This window comes from Scomber scombrus, chromosome 18 (assembly GCF_963691925.1).
Source record: "Scomber scombrus chromosome 18, fScoSco1.1, whole genome shotgun sequence".
Taxonomy (NCBI): Eukaryota; Metazoa; Chordata; class Actinopteri; order Scombriformes; family Scombridae; genus Scomber; species Scomber scombrus.
In genome coordinates this window covers 11,938,323-11,956,179 of record NC_084987.1, presented here as the reverse complement: position 1 = coordinate 11,956,179, position 17,857 = coordinate 11,938,323, and the positions used below count along the sequence as shown (strand labels likewise).

Genomic DNA, 17,857 nt, shown 5'->3' with positions numbered 1-17,857 from the left:
ACATTAATTCAAACTCTGTTTATTTGAGCCTTTGTTACCTGATTTGAGCGTTATTTGTTAAGAAATAAATAACCAACTGGTTTTAAAATATGAATATTTCAAAGTTCACAGTGATGGATCGTGTTTTGAATATGATATGTTTAACACAAAGTGTACAATAGATAATATAAACTTCTGATATACAAATGAGTTGACAACCTAACAAGGACACACTTTTATGATTTTAAGTCATGAAGTAGAAACACTGTTTAATGCTAGAAAAAACTGGTTGTGGTGCAGCAACACAAATATTTATTTAGCTTCCCTCTGTAGATATGATGGGATTTAAAATTAGGCCTGACCTTTTGCAAAGGAGGTTTATGTGACTATTTGTCCTAGCCAACAATATCTCTGTATCTCATTTGGCAGTGCACTTGTGTAATCTCAATGGTAAATCATTCATGTGTGACATATGACCTTTTGCCTGACTAGTTAAATGAGATTTTGACATAATCCAATCCTGCATTTATAATCCCCATCTCATCCCCTTCTGTGCAGCGCTGCTCTCCCACCTGACTGACCACCAGTCGTCCGTTGTTGGACTCCGTGGCATAGATCACCCAGAGGCCGTTCTCATCCACAGCCAGGTCAATGTCCGACTTCCCTCCCCACCGGTACGGTGACGTGTCATGGTAGTTGGCATTTGTGATAATGGCCTCACCACTTTTGATGCGTGTCCTTAGGTCATATTTGACTATGTTTCGTGTGCGTTCTTTGTTGTAAAATACTGCACCGTCATACACCACAAAGCCTGTGCCATCAACTCTGTTGGGCAACCTGTTAAGAGAGAATCACATGAGTGGTGCAGAAATCCAGGAGAACAAGCCAATCCATCTACTCTGCATGACACAGTCCTACAAGACGGCCTCATGGTGAGCAAGCTGACACCACAGTGGGACCATACTGCTATCACCATCTATATCCACATGAAAAGCCAATAAATCAATACAGCAGCAGATGCTATTTGATCATCCAGGACAGTGGGAGGCGCCCTCACTTGTAGGTGGTGGTGGCTCGGTTCTGTTTGAAGTCTTCCCAGGACGCGTACTCGTACAGCATGTCAGTGCGATAGGGGGTCCAGGGCATAACGTACAGACGGTCCCCAGACTGCAGCGGGTCCTTACACCATGCCCCTGCCTGGTGCTCCGCCTCCTGCAGAGAGCTGGCCGCCTGCACCCGTAGCAGCGTCCCCGGACATACAAAGACTGGAGCAAGAGGAGGGGCGTTGGAGCAGAGAGAAGAAGGAAAAAAGGGAGAGACAGAAAATGAAAACAAAGCATTGTAAAAATGAAAGATATCATGGAGATGGCAGGGGAGGCAGAGAGGAAATGGGAAAAGGCCAAAGACCATGGAATATAGAACAGGAGAGAGAGACACAGAGTGGATGAAAGAAAGATGTGAGTTGATAAAAGTAAGTTGAGAATTGAAAAGGAGACAAAGAATAGGAGGAGAATGGACAAGAGGGGGAGACTGGGGAGTGAGGTGAGGTACATTATCAGATTTAAAATGAAGGAACATATAAAAGCTCATTTGTAGAACATCAGCATTGTGGTTGGAAAGTGTCTGGATATGATAAATGGGAGATTTCTGGCTGCTGCGGCGGCTTAGATGTGGTCTCTAATCTAATTTATCTTGGCCTACTTTTTATTTGATTGTGCATTTTTCTATTTCAAAAGCCTCTGCTTCTCTGCTCTGCTACTGGGTGGTAAAACTGTAATTGTGGAGCTTGTTTTATTAGGACTAAAATTTGGCTCTCAGTCAAGAGTAATGCGTCAAGGAAAAAAAGCATCCTGGGGTAAAGATGTGAAGTTGGCCAGGCCTCCCTTTCTTCAGCAGCTGCAACTCACCCACACACACACAAACACACACACACACACACACACACACACACACACACACACACACACGCACCCACGCACACACACGTGCACACACACAAATACAGACAAAAAACTATTGTTACTATTCCAAACAGACACACACAGACAACACATAGAAACCCTCATACACAATCCATACACCAAACAAGCACACACACACACACACACACACACACACACACACACACACACACACACACACACACACACACACACACACACACACACACACACACACACACACACACACACACACACACACAAAGAGAATACAGAGGATGTCTACTTTAGGCAGGTGGAGGTCATCCACTGGGGACTGGTGTAAATTGGCTGGCTGACGCAGTGTGTCCCCGCCTGACAGAGAAAGTGCCCTGGGACCACCGAGCATGTCAGGTGATCTATGAGGAAAGCTGCTGGCATCCTCGGCACTCTGACATCACAGCACAGTGGTACTAGCAACAGAGAGAAAAGGGGCGAGAGAGAGTTGGAGGCACTACAGAACGAAACAGCTGAGGAGTCCCCACGTCTCCTCTGCCAGCTTATTTATGTGGCTTTCTGGCTTAAGGTTGCGACAGAACCAGACACCTGCTGGTCACCTCATGATTGAACGCATCTCTGAACTAATTGGACGCTGCAGGGGCATTTGGACACAGATGACATACAGCACACATGGATGCATAGACACACACACACACACACACGCATACCATCCCAACACACACAAGGATAGTACACGACATGCATGCACACACCCCCCTTCATATATATACTGTCACTGTCACACTGTTAAGAGTGATGGATCAGTCTAGGCTCAAACTGTCTTGAATATTGCATGGAGTCTGGTGCAGGAGGAGAATCATAATAGAGAAATTGAGGAAATGGAAAATCCAGCTTCCTCCTTTTTGCTGTTGATAGTGTGGCTGGTGATCTGTAGTGCTGGGCCACTTAGAAATAAGTCTCTTCAGTCTAACGGAGTCCAACAGGGATTGAGACTAGCAGCCAAACAGGAATCTAATCAAGCTCGGGCAAAAACAAACACTCTGAATACAGACCCTTCACAGGGAGGAGGCTTGTCATGCTCCATTGTCACACTAAAACGCTCACTCGAAAACAGGGACGCCTGAGGTGTTTGCTTTGAAAATATGAACGTGGGTGACTAAAATATGCAAAATAATGTTCAGAGCAATGGTTAAATCCGGCACTTTTCAGACAGCTGAAACGTGAAATGTCAAAATTTTTTGCCTAACATCATTGCCAACTCTCCCTCACACCACAATCAAATGACATCTGTATCAATCCAGGCACACCATGAGTCTACTACAAATAAGTTGTGCGCCAAAATATTTCAAACACCTCACTTTGTAAAGGGTGAGGTATTATCAGAGCAGGAAGCTCTAAAGTGTGAAAAAAAAGTAGGACACTGCCTCAAAACTACAATGCTACTGTAAATAGAGAAATAAACAGCATGCAGAAAGCAATGCAGCGACTCTGCATGTAGGTGACCCATAAACAAAGCCAGGAGCACTCCGCCTCAAGGTAGAATAAAGGACAAAGAAACACAAACATGCAAGTCTGTTCTCTACAGTCACAAAAAGGACGACCTACTATAAAAGCAAGTCTTATTATGCATGCAAGGAATCCGACTCATCTATAGCCATGATACAGTGAAACTGATATGTATTATGAGTAAAGCAGAGAGCAGATACAATCTATAATGTCACTATAATGATTTTGGTTCATGGTCAGTAATCTAATAAAACACACCCATCTTACACAGCAGCACTTACAAAACTTAACAAAGTTGTGCAGTTATACAATCTAATGAGAGCAAATCCTATTAAGTTCAATGTGTTAAGATTTAATATGGTGGTTATTCACCTTTGCTGGTGTTAATTTTACTGGGATTAGCAATTTGTAAAGGTGTGACCACTCAAGTTAATGAGCATTGCTAAATAGCAGAGAGAATACTTAACCTTGTACCATGTACTATTTTTTGTGTTTTATGACAAAATAATGTATATTAATAATATATTAATAACCATTCGTTACTCATCATTTCCAGATGTCCAGAAGCACCTAATAGACCAATAAAGGTTTAGAACTGGATCCATGATGTACGCATTCATGATTGGCTATACTATACAAGCTAGCGACAGAGACGAATGCTCTACAATCTATCATATCTCCACAGTAGTCGTTGCCGCATGCAATACAATTTACTCACAAAACATCATGCCCGCCACAGTGTCCCTTCCAAAATTCTATGCGATTCACTTCATTATTGCACCTAACCTTCCAGCCCTGTCGTAAATTGGTAGCATTCTGTACTCTGTTGGGCTCATCATCACAATAACACTGCGGTGCAGCATAGACTAACAGTCTGACATCTTCTACTTTCCTCCCACACATTCCTTCTTTCTTCCCTGCTCTCCAGTGCAAACCCTGCCGGCTGCTGATCAGCAAGCCCCAGTATTCTAATGAACTGGTCGGTGGATGGGCCCAGTGTCAAAGGGGCTCATCAACGGCCTCCAGGCTGTACATGCAGGCCATGAGGACACACACACACACACACACACACACACACACACACACACACACACACACACACACACACACACACACACACACACACACACTCAAACATTCACAGGCCAAACAGAAACAGTGGCCACGCTTCACACCCTGCAAACCCTGCCTAGGGGGCTTCATTAACTCTGACCTGCACTCCCCAGCCTTTCCGGCTGCCTTCTTGTTTACCAGCTCTTTTTGCTTCTCAGTCGCTATGCCTCCTTCTCTCTCCCTCTAACCGTGAAGGGTGATTGTAGCAGCAGGAGGCTGGAGCAGCCAAACCCTAACAGTAGAGTCTTATAGTACAAAAGGCTATTATGACTACAGTATGAATGAAGTATTAGGCATTAGGCATTAAGCATTAGGCGTAAATCTTGAGATTAGGCATTATCCTAGTCTGGCTAGCACAGGTTAGCTAGAGTAAGAGCCATCTGGATTATGTGAGATAGTTAGATTAATAGATTATTTCCTGTTTGGGTGCAGATGGAAATCTTGTAGTCATGATCAGCCCTGTGAAGTCACCAGGCAGTGCAGACACAACACTTCTTTACCCTCCCAACTAGCCAGATGGCTAATGAAACTTACCTTATCAGGGATTAAAACCCAGGCTGTAGCTATCATACTCTAGCATGCCAATTACTGCCACACATACAGGGAAATACTGCGGTAATAATTGACTATTTATCTCCATAATCCCTTTCCCAGGCACAGGTCAGCTGTTATTTGTCAATATGAGGCTGCAGTATAAAATGATGAAAGCACCAGAATTCTCCTGAAAATGACAGTAAATATCTCCCATTAGAATCTAGCAGCAATTTGTGATTGACTGGTAACACAATTAAGAATGCGTGCTGACAGCTTTGGGCTAAATTTAGACTTCTCATATTGGTTGTCTTCTACAGTTCGTGTGGTTTTCATGTTTGATGTGACAGCATCATGGTGATGGTTAATGTACAACTTTGATGATCTAAACACCCCCTGCCAATGCTTGGCAGCTGTTTTTAAAGTGGCGTCCTCATGGTGTTTGTGGGATTTTTTATTTTTTTTTTGTATCTACAGGGATCCGAGGGCTCTGCTGGCTTACGCTTTTGCCCAGTCCATAGTCATGGCCTGCTCACAGGACTGACTGCTGAGAGCATGCTGCTCTAATTGAATCCCACACCTGTTACTGGCAGGTGCCGCACACAGGCAGCAGGGGGCAGAATGGAGCATGGCATGGTACCCCACATTCCATGCTGGACAGTTAATGGGCTTTAAGGGTTAGTGTTTGTGCATGAGAGCGCAGTGATGCTCCTGATGCTATGCTGAGGTGCATTCATCAGCCCATTAGTTTGTTTAAGTGTGTCTTAGTGTGTTTGAATGTTTATATATAAACATATATGTATGTATGTATGTATATATAAATACACACACACACACACACACACACACACACACACACACACACACACACACACACACACACACACACACATATATATATATATACATATATATGTGTGTGTGTGTGTGTGTGTGTGTGTGTGTGTGTGTGTGTGAGGGCATGCATGTGTGCACTTTGGAGTGACAAATAGGCAGAAAGATAGAAGAAAGCGTGAAGAGGGATGTGAGCGTGTTCTGTGTATGCAAACAAGAAGAGAGCGAGAGAAAGTGGAGTAAGAGAATAAATAGGTTATTTCCTGTGAAATGAGAATTAGGAGTGAGTTAATCTGCTGAGGAGTGACATATAGTGACAGAGAGAAGAGGAGAAAATTAAGGAAAAAGAAGGGAGAGGCTCCCATTGTGTTTCCGCTTCCTTTTAGACTACAAGGGGGTCAAGTCATTGGAGTAAAAACACAATACAGTACAAACAGCCATGCACAGACATGACACACAGACGTACACTCTAAGGATACACACAGACTCTCAAACAATGCACACAAGCACACACTGTCCAGAGAGTGGAGGAGGCAGGTGTCAAACTGGCACCTTTATCAACCCAAACATTCACCCCAGAGAATACCCTTCACTGAGACCAAAAGCTGGCAACAGCTAGAGATATTGTCCATTGAAAGCAAGTCTTATCTGCCTTGGAGCAAAGCTGACACTGAGTGACAGGAAAGTTGGTCGGGACACAGCTGCAGATACAGTAGATGACAGAGGGGCAGACTATACACTGACTGACACTTAAGCGGTGGGGGAACAATAAACCTGCATGGCTGTAACATTAGCCTAGCTTTGCCTGCCACTGCCCTGCATGTCGCTCCCTCCCACTTCCTGCTCTGAATCAGGCTTCCCACAGTCATCATGTCTCCTTAAAGGTCCTGAAACCAGCTTCTGTGATTTATATTCATGGCCACCTGCCTCACCCACTCACCTCTCAGTTCCTTGGCTCTAACAATGCAATGATTTCTACATGTACAGTCAATCCCTATACTCTTCCCTATCTCCATGGGCCACTGAATAAAGTGTCTGCATTGCCTTGGTCACATGACAGTGCTTGTGTGTGGTGGGTCATTCCTAATGAGGCGATGCTGCCTTACTTATCGTCTCTATAGCGACTGCTCTTCTTTCCCTCCATTTGCAGCCATTCTTTGTGTTTTCCTGTTGCGCGATGCAGTGGTTTGTCACTCATTTCCTCTCACTTTTTCCAAATCACAGGTAGAGAGAGCTGTTTACTTGAGTGATGGTTCTTTCCCAGTATGCTCCCCCACTCCCACCCTCCGTCGAAAAAAAAGATTGTGCACAGTAGTCTAATACTGCCTCCTTTTCTTGCCCCTTTTCCTTTAGAAGCAAACAAACTGGAGGTGAGAAAAATATGGTGGACCCTTGTTTGGTCCTGTCAGCAGTGATAAAGGGAATACTGTAATGATGTGGGTAGTGTATTCTGCAAGACTGTCAGCAAAAAAGGTGAGAAAAGGGACAGAGGGAGTGATGAGAAGACAGAGGCGGCTGACGCTGGTTTGGTCTTAAAATAGCCTGACAGTAGGTAGGGTGACAAGTATTGGACATTCATTGAACAGGATCTCCAGCATGTGACACCACCACACGATGCACCTCATCCCAATCCCAATCTGTCAATTAGCAGATCAATCAGTAAGGATTAATTTGACAGACACGGGCAAGGCGCACGTTTGGAATGTTAATTCAGCCATAAACAGAGAAAGGGACTGTGTTTAGCAGCAGTGGTGGGATGGATTAAGGTTGGGTAAGGGCAGGAGTGCAGACCGAGGAAAGGGGTTTCCATCTTAATGTTAGTGGGAGGAAGAGTAGTAAATAAAAATAACCAGTTGGGTGAGGCAGAAGCAGGAGGAGGAGAAGGAAGAGGAGGAGGAGGAGGAGGAGGAGGAGGGTTTTGCAGCTTTCTATTCCACTGCAAGCACGGAGAGAGAGCTAAAATGGCCGCTTGCAGTGGGAGAAAAATGTGGAACAATGATCCATGTTAATGAAAAGCCATGGACACAACGACAGACAAAGGGCTCCATAAACCAGTTAATGGCAACCTCTATAAGAGTTAATTTCTCCAACATATGGATCCAGCCATGGGGCCAGACAGGGGAATGGCTGAGGCTGAGACAGATGTGAATGGTGGGGGTTCAGAGAGTTGAGGAGGTTGGGGACCTGAGAGGGAGAGTTAAGGCTCACTAGGAAGCTTGCACTTATGGCCACTACTCTTACCACAACCTTGGATATGGGTCAGATCTATCTCTGTTCAAGGAGCTAGTGATTGAGGTGCCTGGCCATGCTGATTGGGTCTCTTTAGGAGTGCTTGTGCTGAAGCTCTGCTGCATCAGAGAGGCCATTACAAGGAGCTGGAGCACTACCTACAGGGGATGCACCTCCCTCCTCCAATCCCCTTCCCCCCTCCCCCTCCGGAGCCTCATTGAACACATAAGGAACCAGGAAGGATTGACTTGTGGACGGGTAAAGGGGGGCACAAGTTCACAGTGCATGTGCAATAAAGAAAACAGAGAGGTGGCAGTGACAGACTGTAGAAAAAGACGGGGGAGAGAGAGAAGAAGAGGAGAAAGAAGAGTGTAAGAGATGCTCAAAAGAGCCTGCGGCTGCTTGTGATTGCCAGATGTGATCTGAGAGATAAACCAATCAGAGAAAGGCGAGAGAAAGAGAACAAAAGAAAGGGAGGATGAGAAACAAAACAGCGGAAATAAGTAAGGACAGTGAGTAGGTAAGGGGACAGTGAGAGTAAAATAGTTAAATGAAAGTGGGATTAATTGAAAAAGAAAGAGAGACAGAATGAGAGAAGGACACTGAAGCACCTGGAAATGGGATACTGTAAAAATGATCTGGGTGAAACTTTGGCCAGTTACTTTGTTATTCTTAACCCCTTGTTTCTTGAGATTACAACAGCAACAAATTGAATTGTTCCTGGGAAAATAAAAAAAGTGGGGAAGAGATACATATGTGGAGAAAAGGAGCAGCTGAATAATGTAAAGGAAGAGAAGAGAGACTTTTTTCAGGTCTGGAGGGACAAATACATTGCAGTAGCGAAATGAGTGAAACTCGATGAGAAATGTGAATCATCAGGTGTGTGTGAGGCAACAGTGTGAAGAGGAAGATGGTTTTTTTGAAAGGGATGATCAAAAGAGGAGAGATTTGCCATCCCATGAGATGATATGAATGTATGTTGTCTGTAAGTTTTGGCTGAGATGTGCTACTTCTTACAGGAAAGAAATGAAGTGTATCTCTAGTTTATCTCTCATAGATACAGGACTGACCTCTCATGATGTTTATTTTGCAGGGTTGATGTGCATGTGCTTGTTTGTGTATACATGTCTATGTGAGTGTGTGTGTGTGTGTGTGTGTGTGTGTGTGTGTGTGTGTGTATGTGGGTCGGTGTGTGTGTGTGTTTGTGTGTGTGTGCGTGCGTGCGTGCGTGCGTGCAGGTTAGGCTGGTGTCATCAGAACCAAGGAGGAAATCTAGAAGGATTTTAGAGTTTTGGTTATAAGTCAAAGAGAGATAGAAAGAGAAGGGCAGAGGAGGCGATTAAAGATTGAGAAAGAAAAGGGAGGGATATCAACATCAAACATGACCACTACACAAGGTGCTGGGTTAGGAGGGAGATATGGGGGGAGGGAGGGAGGGAGGGAGGGAGGGAGACAAGGGCGGAGGGGGCGGAGGAGGAGGAGGAGGAGGAGGAGGGAGGAAGGGGCGAGCTGTGGTTGTTATGTTCATTGTGGTCTTTACCTTTTTGATCCACTTCTATTCAAGCATCGGAAAAAGGAGAAAGAAGAAGATAGAAAGATAAAATAGAAAGACAGTAAGGAAGAGAGACAGAGAGAAAGAGAGAGAGAGCGAGCGAGAGAGAGAGAGAGAGAGAGGGAGGGAAAGTAAAGAGAATGAAAGAAAAAACAGGTGCAGGAAAAAAGAGAAAATTGAGATTAAATAAAATGCTGTCCTTTCTCTCTCTCTTTTTTTTAAAGCAAGTTATCTGTCTGTGTTATGGTTGGCTACTCAGAGAAAGGATGGCTCAAATGGAAAACGAGGAGGGGAAAATGGCCTGACCTGGGTTTAAATCCATTTCCATTTCATTTCAGCTTCATCAATAATCCCCCAACAACACAATCCACCCTCAACCACACACTCTCGACCCCACCTCCACCCCTCTTATTGCCACATCCCTCCCTCACTCCCACCCTTATGCCCAAACTCCAGCTCCAGGAACCTGTAGGAGAGAGAAACAGTGATGTGGTCCTCTTCAGCTGTGGAAGTAAACAAAGAGTGGGGAAAGGTAAAGAGAGAGATCAGGGGATGGTAGATGGAAAGATGGCAACGAGGATGTCTCTATCTGTGTCTAGTTGCCTTCACAGGGATCTTCTCTATTCTTCTCTCTCCAAGTACAGTCACTGTTGACATTAGAGCAGTCCCTTGATCCAAAGAAAGCGGTGCTTTTGGCTTTGCTCAATTTACAGAGTCAGGAAGCTCGCTATAGAAGCCAGCAAAAACACTCAACCCATCGACCGCCCAATCAATGGGGAGCTGCCGGCTTGCCTGGCCAAGGCTGGCTCATCAAAGAAAAAGAGAACAAACAAAAGGGGAAAGGGAGGGTTTGACAGAGTGGAACGCCTCAGAAACATAGAGAGAAATGAAGAGACACGGACAGGGGAGGGGAGAAAATAAAGAGGATAGAGACAAAAGAGAGATGAGACAAATGTCTACAGTGGGCTCATCACACTAGAATCAATAGGTTGGTGTGTTGAGTCACACCAAAGCCTCAGCTGACAGGAGTAGGTAAGGTGTGGCTCCACTGACATCCGTGATGCTGCTCGGCACCTGTCTCGTGTCACCTCATCTGGGGAGGTCCGCGAGCAGCTGAAGACTCGAGGAGGAGCGGGCAAGGATCTCGGGTCCGCCTTTCACATTACAGTGCTGGCACACGCCTGTCCTATGTGCACAAGTGGTGTGCGAATGGATCGTCATGTCTCTCGGGGAAGAGATGTGTCAAAAGGCACATGCCTGGTGGATCCCTGCTGCGAGCATGATTGTCATGTGTGTTTCGTGGGAAGTCAGATGTCTCCAGGGAGGCCTGTGAAATTGTCATGACACCTCGCAGGGTTGCCAATACAGAAAAGAGAGACAGAGAGAGAGAGAGAGAGAGAGAGAGAGAGAGAGAGAGAAAGAGAGAGAGAGAGAGAGAGAGAGAGAGAGAGAGAGAGGGAGAGGGAGAGACAGAGACAGCAACAGAGTAAGAGAGATGTAAAAAAAAAAAAAAAAGAGCGTCCAAAATGAAAAGGAAAAAGGGAGCGTTAGCAGCAGTAGCCTGATCTGTGTGGGGATGGCCTTGCATCTTGGCAGCAGTACAGCAGAGGCAGCATCAGTATCAGCAGCACCACTGATCATTTATCATCATATGCCAAGATCAAACTGGACAAACAACCTCCATGAAGACCTGGGGAATGGTCGCCATTTTCAGCCTAGAGGGGTAAACATGGCAAAGCTATGAATACGAGTCCTGTGAAGCAGGGGCAGGGGGCAAGAAAGCATTACATCCCCGCCACCAACTGTGAGTGCAATCATTAGCTCCAAGGTTAGGAGAGGGAGAGACTGTTCTGAGAGCATCCAGAGCTTTTATCCTCTCCCTGGTAACTGCATGGGTGACACCAGAAGTGCAGAGCTTCTATGAGGTAACAGTCCTCAAAAGATGGCCAACTAAATGTAATGTTGCAAATGAACTTCTACGTATGTCTTCCTAAACAGGAGAAAAAACGATGTGAGTGATTCCCACTAATGTCATGTAGAGAGGGAGAGAGAAACAATAAGTAAGAAAATGGCTTCAATTCTGCAGAAAAGGAGAAGAAAAATAGGGGAAATGGAAGACTTCTGTTGATTCCATTTTCTTCTGCTCTTGGCTGTCCTGAAAAATAGACACTAAGCACAGACACACACAAGATCATCACACGTGCCGGACGACACGCACACACACACAAACACAGAGAAAAGAGACAGAAACTCATCAAACTGTCCTCACAGTGAGCAGGAGGTTAGTTTTAAGGCCACCTTGGTTGTTTGTCTGATTCATTCAGCATTTCTCTTTCAGGGCCCTTTTGAGAAATAAGCCACTGCCCTCTCTCCCCTTAATCACTCTGCTCAGCGTGCTCTACAACCCTATCAATTACACCCACACTAATGAGTACAGCTAGAAACACACACTCTCAAAAACACACCCACACCCACACACACACACATTGTACGGGACAACTTAGCCTCCTCTGTCTCTTTCACAGTGCTGAGAGATAGTGTGTCCTCTCCAGCTTCTTCCGTCCTCTCCCCTCTCTGTTTTCTCCCTCTCTCACTTTTCATCTTTCACAGTAAAGAGTCATCCGTTTCCAGGGCCTGAGCAAAGCCGCCTGCTTCTCATTCACCAAACATTTATGAGACCCACGTCTAATGGTGTCCCTATACATATTAATAGAATTTCATTTTGAGCTACATCAAAGTGTTTCCTCTCCTCCCCTGAAAACTTGTCATATTACAATGCCATTATTCCTTCTACTGACAAACTCTTCCCGACAAGTCAACTATCATTTCCAGCGGCTTTGTGTCCAAAAAGTGATGTCTTATAATGAATAGGCAGTGCTGACTACATTTGTGGGGAAGAATCAATTTTATAAAGTTAAACAAGGCAGAGCCACAAAATAAATGAATGAATGTGAAAGTGGAGAATAAGAAGTTACCTAAGACGCTCTGTAGAATCTTTACTGTATAGTCTCTATAGGCGATTTTAAAGCTGGTTCTTCATCTACCTGCTCTGTGCATATTAACAAGATAAATCACAGCTGATGAAATAGCACAGGCAAACAACACTAGGTCTAATGACTCTGGCATGGCTAGCATGGATAGCCCCAATGGAGAGCATTAGGAATCAATAATGATGTAGCACTCCGTCCAGGAGGAGGAGGGGGAACAGGTAGAGTTCTCTCACAGGGAGGATTTACCGTGACTTTGTGTACATCTGTGTTAAGACTGCAGTGTCGGATTTCCACTGCAGTAAAAACACGCTGCAACTGTGTGCATAGATCTGTGATGTCTTAATGGAATCTAGCAGTCTACAGCAGGCTGTGACAGTGTGAAATGAGAGTTCAGTTGAGCCGTTTTGTCTTGCTCTGTCCCGTTGGCAAAAACAATGATATGTGGCAGGGTGGCCTCACAGGGCCTTTTGGCTCGATGAGATATGATTTGACTTTTTGGCAGATGTTGTATTTTGCCACGGCGATCCCACGTGCAGCAACAGACACACTTTCTGAACCCTTGTCTGAGCTAAGCCGTCAGAGGTGTGTGTGTGTGTGTGTGTGTGTCAACTTGGCTCTGGCTGTCACCTCACCATTTCAGGTGACTGGTAACATGGCGCCTGTGTGACACACACACACACACATACACAGAGGACCCTGTCAGATGCAAACATCAACACAGTTGCACACACCATCTCAGCTGCTATGACACTCGAGCTTTACATATCATCTCTCTATCTTTCACCTCTTCATCGAGACAACCGACAAAAAACATGCGTCAGCCTTGGATGATGCCAGAGTGCCCAGCGTTCCCAGCCAGACGTGAACGATGGGGCATTACCAGAGCGATTAGCAGCAGCAAATTCAATTAATCTTGACAAATCTCTGCTGAGGCAGAACTGAAGAGAGCGACGCGCCCTCTCTCCTGGTAATTAAAAGTGGCCGAGTTGAGTGGTGTGCGGTGCGACGGTGACTAGGTTTTGGGATGAACAGTTCCAGCTCTGAATCTGAATGTGTCAGGTTGTATTTAGTTTGTCAGACGGGCACAAACACGCAGAGCAGCCTGCAGTGTGACACGTGCGTGCACACTTTTGCTGTTTATGTGTGGGTGTGTGACCGGGTGTAGTGTGTGGCTGTAAGAGTGGCAGAGGACAGGGGTAATTGGCTCTTCTCTGTCACCTCAGACAGATGGGACTTTTCATCATGGAGGGATCAGCTTCCAATTTTTTAAGCAATGCCATATTTCAGACGCAATCAACAAAGTTTTTTTCCCAAACAGGGAGGAAAAATGCAAGTTAGCAGGTATTTAATCATCCCTTTGATTGCCTCTCGGAGAGAGAACAAGCTGCCTTGTGCAGTCAGAGGGAAAAAGACAAGGTTAGAATGCATGAGGAGGAGAAGTCAGGTACAATGGCAATTCTACCATGACCCTCTATGGACAATATCATACAGAACAACATGCTTTAGCACAAGACTACCAGACAACTAACAAACAGTCACATCATTGGAGAGGGTCAGTCTGACCAAAGCTAATATCTACTAAAATGCAGGTGAACAGAGGGCAGAGGAGACTCAAGAAAAACACTTGTTGCCACTTGGAAGGCTGTGAAGAAAAGATTCACACTAGAGAATAATCCCCAATGACAAGAAACCCAGCTAGCTTCTTCTTATCTGCAACTTTGACTGCAACCTGACTCCAAAAAGTCTCTCAAAAAGTAAACTGAGGGCACAAAATCATTGAGCAGAGGAAGGGCAAAGGCTGAAAGAAGTGCTTGGAAGTCCCTGAGTTTTATTGAGCCTCCCCATCAGAGATGGATGGTTGGATATTTTGGTAATTTGTCCCACCTGTAAAAGAAAAAAACAACAGAGACAGTGGAAGAGACAGAATAGAATGATAAGATACTGTGGCAGATTGATGGACGGAGAGCAAAAATAGAAGAATGAGAGAAGTAGGAGGATAGATGAAGATTTAAGACCTTGTAGTATAGACTGGAAGTGAAAGACACGCAGAATATAGAGAAGAGAGAAGATTTTGAAAGAGAAGAGATGATATTGACTGTAAGAGACAATAAACAAAGGGAGGAGGAGTGAGAGATCTCAGATAGAGGAGATGAGAAGGAGGAAGCAGAAGTAGAGAGCAAAGGAGGTTAGCAGCTTGGCGTTGACTTGATCCTGTGGATTGCCACAACATCTGCGCCTGAGGAAAAAGCAGAGACAAGCACCCATATCCCCCAGCCTGATCAAACAGCCCTTAGTACCCCAGTTTCCCCCTGACCCTAACACCCTCAAATGTCTCTCCACCCCTTCTTGCACCCCAATTCATCTTCTACCCAGTGGAGGGGAGCACCAGTACTCCTCCCCTCCAGCCAGGTGCTCCTGCACAGTGAAGGGATCAATGCTGAGAGTAATAATACATGAGAGGGAGGAAGGGAGACTGAGCGGAGATTTTCACATGAGCGAGGATCAACACAACACCATATAATCCTTGCTGTGCCTGCTCCTTTGGCTGTGTGAGTGCGCTCTTGTTTGTGTGTGTCTGTGTGCATGCTTGCACAGAGGAGGAGGAGCCAGAGGGAGAGAGAGAGAGAAAGAGAGCAACTGTGTGTGTGTCTCCCATTTGTGACTGTGAGGTTAACTTGCCTGTGTATGTGCAGGTATGTGTGTGTGTCACACCTGCCACGGAGCTCTGAGCAGTGCCATGAGGAAGTCAGCCGTTACCATGGGGACATTAAAATGTGTGGCGCTCTAGGTCATGTGGTCTCAAATAAGCCCTTTGCTGTTTGTGTTAACATTCCTATTGTGAGCTGTGGCACACACACAACACCCCCTGCCTCCCAGTCTCACTGCGCCCAATTTTAATTTTTATTGGAAATCAGAGGGACAGCAAAGGTGTTTGGCACCAGATAAAGGCAGTGGCATGCCCTTGGGTCAATCAGTGTGTGAGTGTGGGGTGGTGTGTGTTACACTGCTGTGAACGCCAATGAGGGCTGACCCCATGTTTGCAGTGGGTGTGCGTGAAGTGCTTATCAGTCCCTGTGTTTGTGGAGCACCTTCCCCCATGTGAAAATCCCTCTCAGATACTGGTGCATCACTCTGTTGATGAAGAAAAAAGGTTTAGCGCTCTGCGTGAGTGTGTGCATGTGTGTGTCTGTGCAGTGGAAGTGTATGAGAGAGAAAGAAGAGAGAGAGAGACAGACAGAGAGAGCAGGAGAGGATGATTGTCTTGTTGTGTTTGTGTTGGAAAAAAAGCCAGAGAGAGCAAGTGTGCACGTCTGAGTGTGAGGATGTCATTTGTTGGGGGTTTCTGAGGGCTTAAAATGCAGGTAGGAGGTTCGGGTGGGGGGGTAGAGGGAGGGATGGTCGGGGCGGTGATTGGGGTGCAGGGGGTTGGGGAGGTGGGAGGGGTTGACAGGGTCTCAGTACTCACTGTAGGGAACACACTCGTACTGGATCTCCAGGTACTTATAAGTCCCCGGGCAGGGGTCTGGGAACACATCCGACCCTGCTACCACCACACACTGGGTGCGGTTATTACACCTGCGAGAGAAGACAGACAGAGGAAAGAAGGAAGTAGGAAGGAAGGAAGTAAAGAGAGAACAGAGAAATTAAGTGATTGCAGTGCCATTGTAAGAAAGACAAAGAGGACTGGATATAAAAAAACATCTTCGGGGTCTAAAAGACGGAAAGAACGGTAGGGAAGGGAGTAATTTCACACTAGACTAGATCATGTGACAGCTGCACCCGAGGGGAGGGGGGAAACAGAGAGGGAGGGAGGAGGGCAAGGAGTAGGATGAAGGATAGAGAGAATGAAGGAGGGAGGAAAGAGGCAGGGAGAGGGCGAGTGACGTAAGAGGCTCCCCTCCTGGGGGATTGTGAGTGGGAGCAATTAGAGGTGAGAGAACAGGGAAGGACGAGGGGGGCTAAGGCAAATACTTTACACACACGGGGAAAACGTTCATATGCACATAATACCTACATCTAAACCGCATCGCTGCATGCCTCCTCACGTTTGAGAAACACAGAGACATACACACACACACACACACACACACAGAAGAAAAGACACACTCGCATACACATGTACTCACTCTTTCACATCACATAATCCTTCTCTATCCACCTTTTAACATTCTCTCTCTTTATATCTCACATCTCTGCTGCACTCACTCTATCATCCCATCATTTCTATTAGTCTCTTTTCCTTTCTTTAGCCCCTCAATTCTCTCCTCCACCCCCTGCCATTTGCCTCTCTCTCTTGCTCTATCCCCAAGCTAGCACCCTGTGCCTCCATTACATGCGTGATGGATAGCTGGGAAAGGGCTTCCATTGATCTGAGCTCAGAGGAAGCAGATGCTGAGCACAAACGCAGAGAGCAGCTTTAGGAAGCACTACAAATACTGAACAATCCAAAACACACCCGTTCACAAACACACATGCAAATGCACATGCACACACACACACACACACACCACCGTACACATGCACATCTAGATTCAGAATTGTTTTGCGTGCAAGGATGCTGACTTTAGTATTCCACACAAAAAACCAACACCTCAGGAGGAAAAGGAGGAAATTCTGGACAAATTATGTTGTGAAACAGTATCTTGTTTTTTCCGGGGCCAATAACAGGCTCTGACTCTGACTGAATCCAAACAGATCAATAGTTACCTCTGTGACATTATCTTGAAGGCGTCAGGCAGGTAGCATTGCACATTCTCCATCTGGAAAGGGTCCGCGTCGCAGATCTTGTCATCAGTGCGGCCGTAGTTGGCCGTCTCAATCATGATGACATCACTTCCAGGGCAGCGCAGCTCGATCGGGTAGCCTTCGCACGCCAGCTCTCGACGCATCAAGCCGAAGGGCATCATTGACCGGCTCAGAGCTAGAATGGAAAAAGGGAGAGAGGCAAAGTTATTGATATTTCAATGAACCTTAATACTTTTAGGAGGTACTTTATTACTGGACCGCATTGTATATATGATGTGTAGTATTTGACAAGAGCAGGCGGATAGAAAGCGGTTCCTATTGTCCTCACATTAAACACAAATGAGCTATTATCGACTCATCTTACTCTTCACTGAATTGTAATATATCAGCACTGTTGATGCACAGCCTGGCAATCCAGTTTTCGCATTGGAACACCA

General features: G+C 45.7%; 1 protein-coding gene across 1 annotated transcript in view; it reads right to left on the bottom strand.

The window, feature by feature from the left end:
- The window catches only part of adgrl1a (adhesion G protein-coupled receptor L1a), a 37,343-nt gene extending 19,756 nt beyond the window's left edge, over positions 1-17,587 (bottom strand). The window contains exons 1-5 of the mRNA XM_062439616.1: positions 17,382-17,587; positions 16,141-16,250; positions 9,673-9,687; positions 1,037-1,244; positions 552-816 (exon numbers count right to left, since the gene is read on the bottom strand). Of these exons, the coding sequence (XP_062295600.1) occupies positions 552-816; positions 1,037-1,244; positions 9,673-9,687; positions 16,141-16,250; positions 17,382-17,581 (798 nt within the window). The 5' untranslated portion in view covers positions 17,582-17,587. The remainder of the gene's footprint in view (positions 1-551; positions 817-1,036; positions 1,245-9,672; positions 9,688-16,140; positions 16,251-17,381) is intronic.
- Positions 17,588-17,857: the final 270 nt, after the last annotated feature.